Source organism: Anser brachyrhynchus, assembly GCF_964034855.1.
Source record: "Anser brachyrhynchus genome assembly, chromosome: 2".
NCBI classification, from domain to species: Eukaryota; Metazoa; Chordata; class Aves; order Anseriformes; family Anatidae; genus Anser; species Anser brachyrhynchus.
Window position 1 is genome coordinate 48898734 of NC_137695.1, and position 19219 is coordinate 48917952.

The 19219-nt window shown below is 42.1% G+C and overlaps 1 protein-coding gene across 8 annotated transcripts in view; it reads right to left on the reverse strand.

The window, feature by feature from the left end:
• The window catches only part of NFATC1 (nuclear factor of activated T cells 1), a 120410-nt gene that overhangs the window by 62594 nt on the left and 38597 nt on the right, over nucleotides 1-19219 (reverse strand). For all 8 annotated transcript variants that reach the window (XM_080581018.1, XM_080581016.1, XM_080581020.1 and 5 more), the window contains exons 4-6: nucleotides 10576-10778; nucleotides 7361-7533; nucleotides 4506-4646 (exon numbers count right to left, since the gene is read on the reverse strand). In XM_080581018.1, coding sequence (XP_080437144.1) covers nucleotides 4506-4646; nucleotides 7361-7533; nucleotides 10576-10778 — 517 coding nt within the window. The remainder of the gene's footprint in view (nucleotides 1-4505; nucleotides 4647-7360; nucleotides 7534-10575; nucleotides 10779-19219) is intronic.

The window sequence follows — 19219 nt, forward strand, 5'->3', positions numbered from 1 at the left end:
ACCAAAAATTTGGTGATTTCACCCAGCTATCTCTCATCTACTCCAGCATAATTATTACCATGCTACATCAGCATCTTTATGTTCTAAGAGCAAAACCTGTTCCAGCAGGGAAGATTAATAGCTTTGATAGAAAAATCCATTTAACAAAAATAAAAATGACAGCAGAATGAACAATTTGAAGCAATAACTAAATCTGAAAAACTGTTTAGCTTTTTGAAAATACCCATAAACAGGAGAAAATTACTGGTGGAAATGTTGTTTAGGTGCTGTTTACTTCTCTGTCTTTCATGACATTGAGTTTCAAATGCTTTGGGTGCAATAGCTGGGATATTATGCAATTAGGTTAGAGGTGCTAGGATCACTGTTGATTTGAAGGGTGAGTAATTAGCAACACGTTCAAAGCCACTGAAGTCCATAAGCCAGGAGTTACTCAGGGATACAACATTAAAAAATAGTGAAATCTATTAACACCCATCAAAATGAGTGATACATCTTCAAGGAGTGACATTTGTCATGAGGACTTTCAAATGCATCCGCTTTGACCAGGACAAAATGGCCATCAACATTAACAACACAGAAACAGAATTTCAAAGCCAATGTTATTAGAGAAATTAAACCTGTAGTGAAGTTGGGTGTTACATTTCTACCTTTTTGCTCTTTAAAACTCTTGCACTGAGCTCTGGTCACTAATTACAAAACCCAAGTGGGTGTGGTGCTCTAACTTAACAAATGGAAGCTCAATTGAATGATAGCTAATAATAGTATACCAAATAATCATTTCTTTCCATAGATCACAATTTGCTAATAATGAAGATTGCAGTCATTTTAACTTGATCTCTTAGGTATGTCTTGACTTGGCCAAATCAACGAAGTCCAGAAATACTTGAGCTAGCTCTAGTGCTAAAATCATTCTAGCTACAGGAACAACGAGCGACTTTTGCGCTAACTGGGTAAGTTAACCCCTTCAGATCTTAGTGTGAGACTAAGATCTAAATCCCAAAGTACCTTGGGCAACACTACAATGTCCTAGAAGGAAGGACATGGGTATGTGCCCGGAAGATATACCCGTAATTTCACTATGCTTTGGTGCTTGGGATACTTGCTTTATGTCTCATTAATCAAATTACATTTGTCAATTACAAGAAGCATTTTTTTGTGAACTGAAATAAAGAGAAACTGTGATTTTTCCACTGCACTTAGTTTTATAGATCACTAATCATAATCTGATACACTAGGAGCTAGCAGTCTGGTTACTTCTATCAGTATTTTTCTTCTGCTTTATGTTCAATAACTAAAGTTACTTTTCAAAAATACATTTGAAAACAGATAGATAATATATGTAAGAAGTTGTTACAACAACAACAAAAGGTAACTGCCAGATCCATAGTCCTTAAAACATAGTCTTCAAACATCTTTGCATTTTTTTTTATCTTCCCTTAAGATTTATGTTGCCTGATACATCTAGAACCTAGAAATTACATAAAAAGCTTTGAAAAGATAGGTAAATAAAACAGTGTAATTTATAATAATCCCAGATCATGATCTGTGCTTTTTCAGGTGAGTGTGTTGGGCAGAAAACACTTTGCTGCTCCTACCCAAACACCTCCTCCCATAGCTGACAAACATCAAATTCGTTTCATTCATTTTTTTAACCAAAATGCACACCTTGCCTCAGAGCAAATACCAGCATACAGACATCAAGGGTCTTTGTTATTAGTATGCTGCAGATGTGTATTTTTGTATTTCAGAAAGTGCTAATGCTTCTGATGACAAACAGATTTCTATTGGATGTCCTACATCTAGCACCCAACAACTGTGACACACAGACTCACAAGACACTTGAAAATTAGGAAGAGAAAAGCAAAGAGAGACAGAAACTGAAAGAAGATAAGAAAAATCATTAGTGTAATTTGTAAGAGACAAGGTCATTGTGGGATTCTCCTCAGTCTAAGGGGATTCTGTATTTAAAAGTGCAAATCTCTTAAAAGTACATTCAGCATTTACATCTTCACTATCACTAGGTTTCTTGGAGGGTTGTTTTATACCATCGTTCACCACTGGAAAATACGGTCTGATGTGCAAGCAGTAAAACATTGACCAAAATCATCCTGTAAAATAAGGACTCATTTCAACACATGAGAATTCCTTTATGGTACTGCAAGAAGCTTGAGCAAATTTTAGTCTACTTCTGAAAAGACTCATTACTTGCCCAGATGTGTGTCCTCTGCCTCAGCACTGTACTACATTATGAGGGGTTCTCCTTTCAGAGGAGTTCCTCACAGCTCGCCTTTCACTGTCCTTTCAGAACACCTTCACCTTGCAGCTAACTAGTTTCTGCTCTGTGTGACACAGTGTTGCACTGATGGAAAGTATATTTTACTGTTTCACTTCTTTTCTGAGAAGAAACCAGTAAGGGGTTAAACTGAAAGTACTATGTCCTGCCTCCCCAGCTCAAGGATTAATTTGATCATTCTTCAGGGATTCCCTCTTGTATGAGTCACTGTTAAGACAGACTCCCCACTCAGGGAGGCCAGGATAATGCCATTCCTCCAGAGATTACAACAGCTGAGGGCTAGCCCTGAAGACTGAGAGCTTGGGACTCATGCTTGGAAAAACATTCAGCATACCACAATGCGCTCAGCAGACTTAAAGAAATTATTCAGACAGAAGGAAAAAAAAAAAAAGGCACCAAAAGCCAAACAAAAAGTGTTCTCAAGCTCTCTGCATTAACCAATTAAGTATGCAGACTAGCATGAATTAGACGAGCTCACAGAGACTTGCCTCCTAGCTTGGAGACTCTGCCTAAATAAGGACTGAAGACATGAGATCTTGTAGTATAGTGCTTACATTTTCTATAAAGGATATTTTCTCCTTATGAGTGCAATTATTCCTGTGATCCTTTACTTTGTAATAGCTGTATTTGGCTGTTACCCACTAGGAACGTGATTAACATTTCGAATTCAAAAACAAAAGCAGCAACAGAGGCAAAACTAATGAACATCTCCAGCTAATCATAGAAGTTCATAACCAGCTTTCTAAAAGAAAGAGGAACTATGCTCCTGTTCCTTCTCTACGCCTATTTTCATAGACATGGAATAGCTGAAGGGGAAAGAAACACTCTTGCATTTTCAGAAGTGAAGGTTGGTAATGCTTTTTCATTTCTCATTAGGGTAACTCTGCCCCAAAATTGAGCTGGAGATGTCTCTCACTCAGACAATGATGCACCATGCTTGTTTGTTTCAAATGCATCAAGCTGTGTTAGGCAATGTAGCAGACAACTCATCACAGAGGCCCTAGAAATTGCTCAGTTGGGATTCACCAGCGAAATTCCTTTTTGAGCCATTCCTCGTGACACAATTGCCTTATGAATCAGTAGCTGGGCAGCTGGGAGACTAATGTAGGCTGGGCAGTTCCTGAAGATGCTTTCAACTATAAAGGCTCAGCCTCTGTCAGTGTACTTCCATGCAACAGGCACCACCCTGCAACTGCACCAAATCTGCTGTGATACCACTAAAACTAGGCAGGCACAGCTTCAGATCAGATCGGTACTAGTGACTTAATGATAGTGTTTACTCTCCACTGACTAGCTCCTGCAGTGTTTCCAACCACTTCGTGTCCAGGGTCAGAGGGAAGCATCCAAGGAGATCTCCGACAATGCTTTTGAGTAGAGGAGACACTCCTGCATGGGTCCATCATACGACCCCATGCACCCAAGCAGTTCACCCCTGGGTTTTTCAGAGCGATGGGCAAAGCCTTTGATCATTTCCTTCCTCGTCAGCACACCCAGAATGCAACTACACACTTCATTTACATACAACCGGCATTCCTCACAATTTTTTAAAAATGTTGCATATATGTGTATGTTTCCTCTATCTGCATGCTGCCTTTGTGCAGTCTCACATTCCTTTTCTTGAGGGAGACATGATACCAAGTCAGGACCCCGCCGGGAAACTCCACTCGTTCCCTGGGAGCTGAGTGGGCACCCTGGGAGGGGGTCTCTGCTCGCAGGGAGGCCCGACAGGGCGCGCTGTCAGGGCCGGAGGAGCGCCCAAGACGCTTTAAAGTTCAGGGGGGGTTTTCAGCCAGCAGCTGAGGAATCCACGGCGTGAGCCAGCGCCACGGAAACCCTTTCCAAAACAAGACTCAAAACTGCCCTTAACTATCTCATTTCAGAGCCTGACTCAGGCTCGCAGCCTGCACCCCGCTGCAGGGGTGCACACACGAGTGACGGCGTGTGACACACACACCTCCGGCCCGAACCTGCGTGACAGCCCGGGGAGGACCCGAGGGGGACCCGGCTGCCCAAGGCTGCCACCACCCTGCTGGGGGTCCCACCGGGGTCCTGACGGCCCACGACTGTCTGCCTGCCACTGCACCTGCTGCGGGGGGGGGGAGAAACATTCAGAAGAAAATGTGACCACAGCGATGACGCTGTCCCCATTTGGCCGAGATTTTAAAACGGGGGGAAAAAAAGGGAGACGGGAATCTAGTTTGAAAAGGCATACCTGGTGCTTTCTCCACAAAGATGACTTTGGAGTCTTGCAGAAAGTTATGGCCGGTCAGGATCATTTTTTTCCCTCCAATAACAGGAAAGCTGTCGGTGCTTTGCTTCTCCACCAGAGGCAGTTCTTGGGCAGATCTTTGAGCTGGAGAGTTATAAGAAAAAAAAAAAAAAAGGCAACCACAAACACATACACAAAAAATTAAATACTGCATCAGTGAGAGCCTTAATGCTTACAATCCTTACCCTTGTAAGATAAACTGAGTTTGATACAGAAAAGGTCGGAAGGTTTGCAGGAAACACGTTTGGTTTTTAAGCACCTTGGTCATAAGCTGTCAAATATAGAAGTACAATTCAAAAGGCTGACAAAAAAAAACACAAACAAACAACCAAAAAAACCCAACAAGCTGTTTAAAACTTACCTTGATCTGTACTGTACCAAAAAGCATATTTTTTGTTTTTGTTTATTTATTTTTATTTTTAATTAATTTAATTTTTTAAATATTTGTTTAAAATTTAGTTTTAAATAAACACTATTTACTTAAAATAAATTTTAAAATAAATATATAAAATTTAAAATTCTGTCTCTGAGACATAAAATAATGCTTTGTCTATCACATATACGCCATGTGCTTACAAGGCATGAGAACAAGACCATCCATGTCCAAAACGCATTTCAGTCACTACAACTGTGTTTTCAATTCTTCAAATTGTCTTTCACTGGAAACCATGGGCCTTACAGTACAGCAAAAGTTCACAGCTTAGAAAGCCTATTTTACCCCCAACTGCAATATGGAGTGAACATGGCTGTACTTCAAGGGATGACGTGACATTTTATCCAGCTTACATGGTTCCTCCCGGTGTCACATGCACTAAGAGATGCATGAAAATTTTGGCACCAGCTTATTCCACATTCTGCACTGGAAATAACACTAGCACTTTTTTTTTTCTTTCTCCTTTTTTTCTGCTCCTTTGAGGAGGCATGTACCATACTTTTGCTCATTACACAGCCCTCAAAACTTCAAGTCACTGATACAAATCCAATCATCTTTATATTTATCAGCCTCCTGAGCTTGGCATATTTGGATGGGCACTTCAGGGTGTATTCAAACTGCAGCCTTATCCTGCTATATAGTAGTTGAAAAAATCTCATGAGCTTCAACAGGAGCAGGATGAAACCATGACTCCTTTTTTTTTTTTTTTTCTGCTTTGCTTGTTAACCCAGAACTTGCCCTTGAATAAGAGTTTAGCTTGAAAATGAAACAAAGGGAAAATTATTCATCTCATACATATCCTGGTCAGAAGACAGAGCTTTATGCCAGTCTACCTGTTACAGGTATGGAGGCTTTAGTATTCTTCAGAATAACATTATTATATTTTAATGTATGATAAGATATAAGATCCCTTCCCACCAACAACACTCATTTGTTTGTTTAAATGAATGACTGTGAAGGAGGGAAGCTGTAACTGTTGATATAACAGCACTATCCTTTCCTACATTTGACTTTCATGCAGAATTGGACTACTGGAGTGGCAGCAGTGCTACCACACACAAAAGGATGGAGTACTGTCACTGATCTGAAAGTCACTGCCTTTGCTAGAGGAATGCAGAGATGCTCTTTCCTGTAGCTTCTCTATTAACAATCCATGAAAAAGCACCATGCTTCCAAGAGACCAAATTTTGACATGCTCCAAGACTATCCAGACACATCATATGGGAGTCCAGCCTGGCAGCGATGCAGGGACAAGCATGGGTATAGCCCCCCAGCATCTGCTGGGCTGAGGGATGGTTGAGCTTTCTTCCCCATCCCCTGCACTCCCAGTCCCCAGAGTTCACCTCCCACATACCTCCTGGACACGAAGTTGTTCTCTGCCCCGGCTGCATCAGAAAGATCCACTTCATCAAAATCAACGCCCCATAGGGCAGAAAGCAACTGGAGGTGCGTCAAGGATAGTAGCCTGAGGGAGGACGGCCTTCCCTCAAGGGGAAGTGAGGAGCAGCCAGGGGCTGGCGTGCACTGCAGTTCATACCCCTCGGGATGTGTATGGAGTGGGAGGACTGCTACAAATTGCATGCTGGTTTAGTGGGACAAAAGGATGTAGCCAGAGAGGGCTATACCAATGAATAAGCATCTGGCCTTTTGTCTCCTAATCTGAATAAAAAAAAAATTAAAAACCTTTGTCTGTCCATCCAGGTGACCAAAACAGCAATGGCAGATAGATTGAAATTCAGTTTTCACCACTTATGCAGGAGTGTTAAAACTACACGAAGCTAATCGATTTTGTTTTGTGTATGCACATGTGGCAGGCTGAGGAGGCTTACGGACCAAGAATGATATAGGTGTCTTTGGAGCATGCACCAGTGTATCTGATAAAAAGCAGTCTGGTCAATCAAAGAGACCCCCGTACGGAAACTTGCTTTCTGGAGGTTTTCTGAAGCCACAGGCAGCTTGTACCAATGTGTCAGCTGTAGTGTATTGCTAGCTCCTCATCAAAGGGTTAGGGTTTTGTTTGCTGTTTTTTTGCTTTATGTTTGGGAGAGAGAGAGTGACTAGGACATGATAGCTGTTTTCCAAAACTACAAGTCTTGTCAATTCCAGGTCTACCATTAGTTGAACAGCACTCTATTTTTGTTTCAAGTGCACTCTTCCCTATAAAAAGATAAATGCACAAAGTGACACGTTTTTTCTAAGACAAAGGTATCTTGTTTTCAATATAAAATATGTGTTTTTGAAAAGCAGAGCAAGGTCCACCGATTAGACAGGTACAGCAAAACCAACATTTTGCATGTCGGTGGACAAAGGCTGCATGTTGGGTACCGCAATAGCTGGCAGGAGAAAGATGTCTGTTGTTACTTACAGCACTCGATGGGGTTGGAAGCTACTTGCAGAGAGAGGGTCCTCCCATTGGACTGCGGGATGTGAACTCGGAAGACCAGCCGCACGCGTGTGTTCTTCCGCCCAATGTCCGTTTCTCCCTTCCGCAGCTCAATGTCAGAGTTTCTGAGCTTTAATATTCCAGCACAGTCGATGCTATCCAAAAGGAAACACAGAGCAATTCAATTCATTTCAAGCAGACTCAGAAAGACACAAGCGTGCGGTTTTCTCCTTCTCTCCTGTACATCTTTCTTAAAATTATGTGACAGACACAACCCCATGACCAGGCTAAAGGGAGCAGACTTCATGAAGTCCAGTACTTACATCCAGAAGTAGCTTAGTTCAGGTTATCAACATTAATGCATACTAGCTGCAGTTAAGAACACAAATTTAGGATGTTACTTCAATTGTCAAATGAAATAATCTAAAAGATCCTCCCTCCCCAACACACCCTGTAAGGATGGAGCTTACAGATTAACTGAAGACCGAAGAAATAGTGAGATTAAGGAAGTCCATGGGATGCGACAGTAGTACACAAAGTGTTACTAACCTAGAATGCAGGCATACTTACCTGTTACAGCTAATTTGGATAAAAATATCCCATGATTTTTATTCTAAGGCAGAGTCCTGAAAACGCTTATTAATGAGCATAGCTCTCACTGAGTCTGTCCTACTGTCAACATGTTTGTATGTTAATGAACTGGAAGGACTCCCAAGCTGAGCATGGAGCTGAAGCTCTGAATGAAAAAAACTAAATCCAGGGTTCTCTCTCCACATTAGGAATTTTTTTTTTTTTTTTTGTCAGCAAGAACTCTTACTATTTAAGACCTCTCTTGCTCCTATTTTTTAGTTTTGGTTTTCTTGTGGATGAGTCAGAATTTTTGTCAAAGCAAATTCCAATAGAGGAAGTTCACAGAACAAAAGATATATAAACACACACACTCAAAAACTCACTGCAAAAATACCTCTGCTTTGGCCACGGCTACACAGCCCGCATGGCAATTTCTTCTGGGTACTAGTCTCTGGCATGCATTTTATTGCATTGAACATGCATAGTTTAATTTCATTTTGCATTCAAAGAGTTTAACTCCCCCTCCAGACCTTTGAAGCTCTGTTCTAAAGTAAACTGCAAATAAGAACTATGGTAGCCTGGTTTTGACCTGCATTTTTTCTAAAGTATGGATCTCAGAGTAACAAAAAGGTCCTTGCTGATACGATCATAGAAACTAATGAACGTATTAAAGCTTCTCAATATTAGCAGAGGAAGCCAGAAGAATTATGAAATATTTGTACACACGTCAAAATTCTACACATATTAGTTCAGACTCTATAAGGTTCAGAAGAGACAAAGCACGTAAATTTAGACTTGTAAGGTCATGGATATTAAAATCTGAAATCAATAGGAGTAGTTAAATATGCAAAAGTTAAAATGTTCTGATGAGCTTCAGCGTTTTGCTGAATCAAGGCCTAAATACACAAAGTATCTGTGAGAAAAGTCCTTGGCTCTAAATTTCGATTCATTGTTAGCACTACATGAGGTTTCAGACTACTGACATGTAAGGCGTATATATGCCAAAGCATTGTTTGTGGTTCTTGAGAGAACTCTACTATGATCTGGCATGCGTGTCATAAAAATATTCAGCTTGGCTCCAGAATTGTGTGACTCCAGAACTGTGTGACTACCTTTACTCTACAGAGAAGATGATAGAAACAGTAATAATGTTCCCATGCGGCCAAAAATATTATTCACTCTGGATAAAAAAAGGCCAAATAATTTTTTTGTGGGTACAAATTGGTGAAATTTCAATAACCTCAATGGATCTGTGCCAACTTACAATGACAGAAAATGAGGCCAATTATTTTGCTGGTTTGTCATGACTTTAAACAATGAAGTGACAGAGGTCCTCAGTTCTTGAGTGATCACCCTAATTCTGGCTGGCAAAGCAGTTAACCACATTCTAGCTCTTCTATTTACATGATGAACTCCAGTGCATGCTGTACATGACACTGCAAACTAGCCTCTAATAACTGCTACGTGCAGAATGGCTTCAGGTGTATGATACGATTTTTCACTACATTAAGATGCAGAAAACTGTATGAATAACAAGGAGTGAAACCGTGGTTTTAGAAAGCTCCCTGGGATTTTCCCATGGTCTTTGTTGTGGTGGGGCCAGATTTCCAGCTTGCTTTCTGTCTGTTTACCTACCTATCTTTCTACCTGCCTATAAATACACACAAACATGCATGCATCTCTATATAAATCTGCATATACACACATTTATGCACACACCAGTAGATGTACATGCACACAAGCACATACAAATTCCTCCCACAGCAGGTAACTCAGAGAAGGGTTACAATCATTTGAATGAGGGGTGGAGAGGGGAGGAGATGAAATCATATGGAGGGTCTCGTGGTATGTTACATATGCAGCAGGATATTTGACACTTTATACACAACCTTATAATAAAATTTACCTGTGTGGAATGGACCTATGGGTCACTTCATGAACACTCAGACTCCTATTAATTCAGAAGTTCTTAGATGGAGATATTTGCTTTCCTGCACAGGACTAAACCAGTTTAGTAACGGCAATCTGTAAGTTTATTCACCTTTACTCCTTTTTTTGAAAGTTTTGCTTCTAAACAAATGCCATTGACAAATGCTGATTTTTATTACATAAGAAATAAGAATAGTTTTATTTGTCTTGAAAAAGGTTAGGTTACTTGGACATGGCCTCTAAGAGATTCCATTGACATCCAAAGATAAATTTTAATAGGCCCTGTTCCTTGTGCTAGCACGTACAGGAGTAAGAGGTGTCATATTTAGAAACTAAATGCAGGAGCTGAGGTAGGAGATATTTAGAGCTTGGTAACTGAGATACTTATTTTAAATGGCAAATAAGCACATTGGCTGAAACTCTAGAATGAAAGCAATCAGTTGTCATAAATATTTGCGAAGTTCATTTTGTTGTTAAGCTGATGAGGGGCAGTTTGTCCTGGCAAAGCTATGAAAACCTACTACTACTGAGAGAAATTAAAAAAAAAAAAAGACTGGAAAAGGAAAATAGTGTACTTAAAAAAAAGAACTAACCAACCAACCAAAAAAAAAACAACAAACAAACACAAAACAAAACAGAATAAGTGGGGAGACCAGGAGGAAACTGCTAAGCTGTCAGATACAGTATCTGGGTCTTACATTGCTCTCATGTTGTTCTCTGGAAGAAGTGGAATTTCCAAGACTTTGGTGTTCGAAAGTATTGTTTCGTGGCTGGTGGTGGAAACGGTCTTCCCCGTGATTCGGTGAACTTGGTAGAAAGCATGGGGTCGCAGCAGGCGGTCGTCTGCAGTCCCAATGAACAGCTGTAGCGTGAGCGGCTCGCTTTCTAAGTAACCATGTAGCTGGCAAGAGAACAGAAAACGCCCACTGAGCACCATGCACATAAACTGCTAGGAATCAATTAAATTTTTATAAGCAAGAGAGCCTAATTCAAGGAGAGAACTTGTGACAGGTGCTATGTGTTAAGCTCCCCCCTTCAATTTTTCCTGTAACGTAATATTGGTACAATAAAAAGGTGCACTCAGAAAATGTCTCATTATCCTAGAAGACCTGAGGCACTTTAGATGGGGTGAACTTTTGAGCACTCCTGCTACGTCCATAGAAAACTTCGCATAAACTCTGTTGCAGAGTTTGGCAAAAAAACCACAATGAAGTCAATGTTCCCCTGCAGTACGGAGAGAGGGTGGCAAAGCCAATGGAGTTTGCAAGTGGAAAGGAGCAAAACTCCTACACCTATGAGCTTCCTGGGTTGACCCACATGCAGAGCAGGCTGCTGCTCAGGACACCTTCGCTCATTAACTGTTTTTTACGCTGGTAAATACTGCCTGGAACAGAATGGAGACAGATCGTGCGTACACGAATCGTTGCACCGTGTGTGTCAAATACTTGTTATAATCGCACAGAAATCTCATTGAAGCTACAGGGCCTAACTTGAACCTCATGCACGTTAGTTACAGTGACTGCTCCGATGCCAACAAGAGTTATTTCTGCTACATGCCAAAGCAGAAGCAGGGCCTGACCTCATCCTGCCCCCTGTCAGTTTGCTGCCCTGAAGAAGCCACTCTGGGTTTACACTGGTGCAAAGGAGGCCACAGCCCAATGTGTGTCTGGGGACAGCAGACAGGCTGGAGTGAGCCCTGCACATCCTGCTCCTTCGTCATTAGCATCTGGCTGCAGTAAAGCCCAGGACATGAAAGCTCAGCCTGTCAGATTGGCAGATGAGGAGGGTACAGAGTGGGAGGAAGCTCCCAATTGCATACGCCTGCTCCAGCACCTGGCTAAAACTGGCAGGCACGTGGCAAGCCAGAGCTGTTGATGGCTCACGCCACCACGCTGTGCCAGGGGAGCCTGCCACTGCATACAGAACGTGCCCCAGGCAGGCAGAGAGGTTTTATGTGTTCCTCTCACTCAGGCCTCTGGCCTGCCCTTGCTGCTGCCCAAGGCAGGCCTGCCATGCCTCTGCTCCAGCCAGCTGGGCCTGGCAGCTCCAGCCTTTGCAGCAAGCCATGGTGCTGGCAGCCATGACACAGAGCTCACAGCACCCAGGAGCCACAGCCCTCAACCTCCTCTGTGTCACCGGCACTTGTACACAAGTCCAAAGCTACATAAAGCTGAAAGCCAGTGGTGAAACCCATATCAAATGTTGTTGATACTTGTATTCTGCTTGGTTTCACTCTCCTTAAATCTTAAGAGGTCATTTGTATCTTCATAATAATGTAAGATCTACTCTCCAGGGTATTTTAACACCTGGAGACATTTTAACACGTTCTAGTATCTGGCAATGGGAATTCTATTAAGGACAAAGATCTCAAATCATTTATACTCCCTGAGCATGGCAAGATTCTGGCGGGTCCAAGCACAAGCACAAAACCTTCATGCTGCTATCAAATAAGTTGACAGCAACAGGAATGCACAATGGTAATTTTTCAGATGCTAAGGAGACTAATACGAGAGCAAGGAGGGACACTGTGACTATGAACATCTTCCCATCACCAATCAGGTGTATTGCAGATTTTTCACCCCATGCTTTGGCCAGAATAGCCAAAAGGAAAACAGAAATGCTTTGTTTAACTTGATGTAACAATTTTTACGTTCTTATCCAAAATGTGGATGCTAGGAGGGCATGGACAGGAGGGGACTCGCTTCCAGCTCTACAGTACTTTATCAGATCTGCATGTTCAGACCATGCAAACCCAGCTTGCAGCAGGGGTGGGCAGGCTGCGCTCCATTTTCCATATCAGCATTGTCAAATTGAAAACACATTAGTGGTAGTTTGAAAATCTGACTTTTCAACTTGCTTCTGTGTCACTCCCTTCCCCCAGCTTTCTATTTATTTTTCCACTGAGGGTTTGCTGCCTGAGATTCTCCCATCAACCTAGATCAAGCAAGACGGTCTGTGACCATTCCTTTAATGCACATAGCTCATTGCGGAGGAGGCTGGAGGCTATACTGCTTTCATTAACTCCTCCACACCTCTGCCCTTTCCCCAGAACAGAGCACTGCAGTATCATCAAAATGGCAGAGAGAAGAAAGCAGACCTCAGCCTAAGTGCTCACTTCAAGGAGGTGCCATGGGCCAGGTCTTTCAGTTCAGTTACCATGCTCAGAGACAGGAGCAGCAGGGGAAAGGCTGCTTCTCTGCCGGGTCACAAACAAACAGTGGCAGCAACTTTCTAATTTGCTGCTTGAGTAACTGCAGGAAGCTGCTTTTCCAAGGTTTCAGCAGGAGACCTTAACAAAAGGTTTTTTTTTTTTTTCCTTTTATTTTTTTTTCCCAGCTGGAGTTTTAAATATGCTTGCCATGAGGCTGAGCTTCATTGTACTTCAGCAATCCCCAACCCTCCTGTCTCTGACCCCGCTGTCAGTTGTCTGTGCAGCCACTGCCCGAACCAATATGATGTGCTTCCAGTGCAAAAACAGGGTAGCCCCCAAAACACCCAGCTCCTACAACCGGCAGCAGAAAGACCCTCAAGATGAAGATTTGTGCCGTGCTGCAAAAATAGGATTTTCAGGCTCTAACTCCCTGTGTGCAGAGATGCAGCCCAAGCCGCTGGCATGCAATCACAAGTGTGTTCCCAGCACAGCCAGTGACCATGGGGAAGCCACCGTCTTACTCAGCACAGCTCTGTCCCCACGTGCCTCATGGCCATAGCTGTTTACTACCACCACCGGCGTGAGCAGGGGTAGCAGAGTGACCTGGATTCAGCCTGGACTGATCTCACGCCGTGTCAACATTTCCAAAGCCTCGACACTGAGGCCGTGGTGACGGAGGAGACATGGGGTACTGCTGGGTATTTTTGATCGCAAGCAGCACACAGGTTCGCAAGGGAAAAATGTAATGCAGTGTGACACACAAACCGATTAAATTTCTACAGGAAGCTGCTGGAAGAAAAAGTTACGTAGTTATGCGTTACCACTGGTGACTTCTCTAACGTGTTATGGAGGGTGCTTTTTATGGAGAGTGTAAAATTAAAACAAACTCATATTGAATTACAAGGCTGCTTAAAAAGTAAAAATAGAGCAGCGAGTAACTCATACCTCAATTCAGCAAAAGCAAAATCACACACTGAGGCACCCATATGTTTTACTGAATCAGGGCAAATGGGTCAAAAAATGTTAGTCTTGCATTAAGTTCTGCTATTTCAGGGTTTATCTTCAAATCAGAACTCAGCTGCTGCCATATCTCATAACCTACTTGTGAGTCTCAGCTTGTGCTTTTCCCACAGGTTTTGTACCAGAACTCAACCTAAAACCCCAAGTCCTCAGCTTTGCATACTCGTCCTCACCCAAGCAGCATTCAAATGCTGGAAGTAACTACTAAGATCTCAAATGCATGTTTTGCACTGTTTTTCAAAGCCTGTGATCTTCAAACTAGATTTCTGACTTCTTATTTTATTTTAAGGCCCTGTTGTAGAGCCCTGCTGGGCTTTGCTAAGCCATGAGCTCTTGCTGGATCCATCATGCACCGTTATTCATCCAGCCTCTGGGAGCTCTTCCCCAACTGTTAGTTCTGAACCTGAAGACAAACAGTGCTTAGTTTGCTGAACAAACATGAGTTTTCAAGAGATGGGAAGTGTCAAAAACATTCAGAAAGATTAGCTTGCTAATCCAGTCTCTACACAGTTGATTTTTCCTGCCCTCAACACAAGCGAAATCCTCACTCTCACTTAACTGTAAGTTTTATGTTCTGCAGGAGGAGGCAACTGATCTCAGATATGTATCTCCCTTTGAGTTTTACCCATTGCATCATATTATTTACTTTTATATTACGTCACATAATCTTGTATGCCAACAGAAGCAATAAAAAAAAAACGATGCAAGGATTAACATTCGAAGGGGCATATACTGTGGATGACTAATTTTAGATCATGCACCCAAAGCACAATTTCTGTGACAGACAGCATTGAATTTGGGAGAGTTTTTAGCATGCTGCATATGTCTGGAAAATGGGCATGATTTTACTTACTCTCAGTTGGGCACAGCAAGAATAATCTGTGGCTTCCTTAAAATATAGAAGAGTGACATTACTGTCACATCATTCAGCAGAATGAAGACGGGAGCGGTGGTAGTAAAGGCAGAGCTGTGGGCTGCTATATTTGTCAACAGGTAAAGGGAATACCAAGCAAGATGAATGTAAAACGGGAAGGTGAAAAGGGGGGCTGAATATTTCTGTTGGTTAGGAAAGATTTCACACGTTCACTACATAGATATTTTCCACGCATGCTCTGGAATACTGTACTCGGTATAACGATTCTGTTTCCTGGCGTGCGACATGGGATGCATGCGTCAGACACCCTATTTTTATCTTTTTCTCTGTGTAACACAGTCCCAAAGCTGAAGCTCTTCTCTTAATACCTCAGCGGCTGAGTAGGGGTGAAAAAGGCTGGTCTCAGCTACAGGATTCGTAAAAAAGGATGTGCCTTTCCTATCAGACGTGCTTTGTTTGATGATACCTAGATCCAAGTGGAAACAGCCATACATTTCCCTGCTGTGAAACTGTAAAGGGCCTTAGCCCCACATAAGGATCAGATGTACAATGCTTTGAATGATTTTTCCTTCCCAAATAAAGGTGAGGATACAGCAGTCACCTGTTTCAATACAAAGTAAAGATGCAGGAAAACTGAAGTAGATAAGACCCCTGTGGTCAATGTTGTTGGTTTTGAAGTGAAAGTAGGTCATAGTCTCCTGTTTTGACTGACCACTGACTAATCTGCTCTTTTCCTTTTTGAACAACACTGTAAAAAATATTTGTACTAGTCTCCAATGATATTTGCATTTACACTGTCTGAAGCTGCTAAGATCAAAATCAGAGTTAATTGTGGGCCTGCTTTACACTCCTCTCATTCTATCAAAAGCAGTGCAGTCACCAGTAATTAACACTTAAAACAGGACTGATCACAATTAAGCTCTTCGTCACCTTACATCATCTTATGCAAGAGCGAGAGAAAGACTGCACCGCCTGGGTGACTGCCCCACCACACCAAGCTTTCTCTGGAATTCCTAAACCTCTCTGTCATCTCTTTCACAACATCCTCTCCCACCAACACCTCTTGACTCTCACTAGTAAATTGCTACTCATCTTGGCGCACGGTGCCAAAGCAAATCCCAGCCTTTCCCCTGGAGTGCACACCATGGAACAGGCCTTACTGTTCTAGCACGTCCAGTAACCGTGATTTTAAATGCCAGAAGGTCTTCCTTCGACAGCCAGCAAAGCACAAGGAAAATACCACTATTTCACCCCAGCATTGAATATCTGACTGCGAGGTAGTACCTGACTTAGTCCTGTATCAATCATAAACCAAGGCTTATTGCAGACATGAGATGAGCACACCAGATCATAGGGCGTACCTATCTTTTTGATACACTGAAAGATATGCCTGGTATGTATCTAAAAAATTTGGCAATCGGAATTGAGCAGACTTGTAAAACAGCAAGCAGAAGAAGCTGAGGTGCTCTTAACAAGGACATTAGAAACACAAACAAAACTTCTCCAAACCTCACTGCAGCTACTGAATTTTGAGGAATTTTTTTTTGCAAATGTGCCCCATCCAGTATCTCAAATGCTATTTCAGAAATTATGCCTATTTCAGAGACTGCAAGGAAAAATTCTATTATTTAAGTCGGGACATTTATTTTAAGAAAGGCAGTTGAAATATTCTGCAAGCTTCCTTCCAAGTGCTTTATGCTTTTGGCATGCTGAAGTATCTGTTGAAATGCTCAGAAAACTACCTGTCATAACAATGAGCTCTCTGTGCCTGTAAAGGCTCCTGGAGGCCACTGAAAGAATGGTCCCATTTTGACGGGAGCCGGGGGGGCAGCCGTGGCTAGACACACCAGCCAGGTACACCGTCTGTACCCACTGACGCTGTCAGGAAAAAGAGTAAGCTATGCTATGTAATAACTTTTCAGTGTACTTAAAGGGAGTTCTGGGAAAAGACCACAGAAACACCAGTGCTTGTTTTTCTCAGGCACCTAAAACAGTACGTTTCCCCAGACTCTGACTCTGTAAATATGTTAAATGACTGTTGCTGCTGATTTAGGGCCTAGCCCATCCCAATGCTTGCAGGGCAGAGCTCTCAGTAATATCAAAGTGCGGCATGGCCAGGGACTTCATATCCATCCTCTAAACTACTCAGGAGCTTGTGTTCGATATTCTCCAGGCTGTTAGGTGCTGCGACCTTCATGATAATGATGCATGAAAAAATCCATACATTACCTCTGTATCAGTAATGAAACTGTAAATGTGTGTACTTGTTCTTTGTACACTTGGTACATAATAAAGACTGTGAAAATAGACTCATGTCTCTAGAAATAGTAAGGAAAATATCTACCTTTCTTCTCCAACCATGTAATCGATGGACATACTGCTTGCAGCAGGTACTTGGAAATACTTTACACTTCCGTCTGGTTCCACTTGTACTTCTAGAACTGTTCAAAAAATAACCTGAGCTAGAGTGTTAGCCTAGAGAGAATCATTAGCAAGACTAAACATCCAATCTGCTGAACAGGGGCTTCTTTACTTATTCTTCCATCAATGGTTTGGAATGTAATTCCTAAACGCATTCAAAATGATAAAACAGGATAAAATGTAAAATCTATAAACCAGTGAAATCTTCGAAGTAATTGCTGCTTGTGTCTTTAAGCCAGAGTTTCAGGAGCTATACACAGAATAGCTTTATTGCAATCTTTCTCAATCAGTAGGTCTTTGGTGTATTTTTTTTGTTTGCTTTTTTTTTTTTTTACAGTAACTGCACATGATGAATGATAAAATTAAACACATTGTCATGTTTTAAAAATGTACCTAATATACAGCCTCAAAAACATAACATCAGTGAGTACTCAGTGGTTTGATTTTTTAAAAACAAATTGAAGATCAAGCTGTTTAAACTATAAAGAAAGTACATAAACATTTCAGGCATTGATTTTAGCTGTGAACACCAAGCATGCATAAAAATAGAGTCATCCCTCTGATTTTTAAGAAAAAAATACTTTTAGCTACCACGTAAAAGTATTAGGCAATGTAAGCCATTACATCATGGGTTTAAATGGGAAGAGGGAAATGTGGTCTTGTGGGCAATAACTGTCACGTGAAGCAAAAGCTCCAACACCGAGATCAGGAGACCCAGGAATCTATTATTGTGCTCACTGCAGAGATCCTGCCTGACCTTCGCTTGGGCTAGTCCCTTAGCAACCCTGCCTCAGTTTCCTCTCAGATGAATTTGCCTAAGGACCTTCTGATGAAGAATCAGGAAGCCAGAAACCTACTCCTCTGGGGAAAAAAGACATTAAAAGAATGCCCTCCTCATCACAACACCCCCTTCACCTATTCTGTACAGTTCTGACTCTGAGTTCCTTTGCTAGGGTAGGCTTGGGGAAATAACATACCTCAGGTGTTCAAAGCCAGGGACTAGAGAGGCCCTTCATTCAGCCTCCCTCTTAAGGCAAACATCTCAACAGCCTCTGCCCATGCTCCAAAGGGCAAGCTGTGCAGCCACAGCTTGTGGGGATGTGTGCAGCCTGACAGGGCAAGGAGCAGCCCCAGCAATGCATTCCCTGTGATCACACCTCGGTTTGTCAGGGCTTGCTGCATCCACAGAGCATCAACGGACTGCTGCGACCCCTGCCTCAAGGTGGGCTCGTCCCTGTTTCTCTTCAGCTTTAGCATCATGCTCTGCAGGTGTATATTTCAATTGTGTGTCCTTTATGCGTTTTATGACTCCAGCCCAGAACGGTACAGGCTGCTGCAGCCCAAAGCACACCTAGAGAGAGTCACGGCACAGGAGGTGAACTCCTCTGTTCATTAGCATGGTAGGTACCCCTTCCCTTCGACAGAAACAAAGCATGCAATATTGGGTGCCAGTTTTTTTTGCTTAGGTGCAAAACTCAGTTCCAGACCACGTCTGCGTGGATGCAAATCAGAGGCACTAAAACTGGGGCCACTCAGATGCTCTTGTACACTGTGTTCTCTGGTGAGAGAACAAGCCAAAGAAAAAGGAGCGTCTTATTCAAAACAGTAAAGCAGACAAACTTCAGAATAAATAAATAAATAAACAGATAAACAGAAAATAAAACACCTCTTTAGGAGCTGAGTTTACCCTCTGGCTGTAGTAGCTTCTCTGAATTTTATCCAACACAGTTAACCAAAAAGAGTATAATTTATGCCCTGTATGACATAACATATATGCTACTCCTCACAGTCCCTCACTTACTTCACATAAAAATGTAACAGGAATTCCTACAGTTTTTGCGCTGCTTTCAAGATTTATTTTTCCTTTCTGGAAATC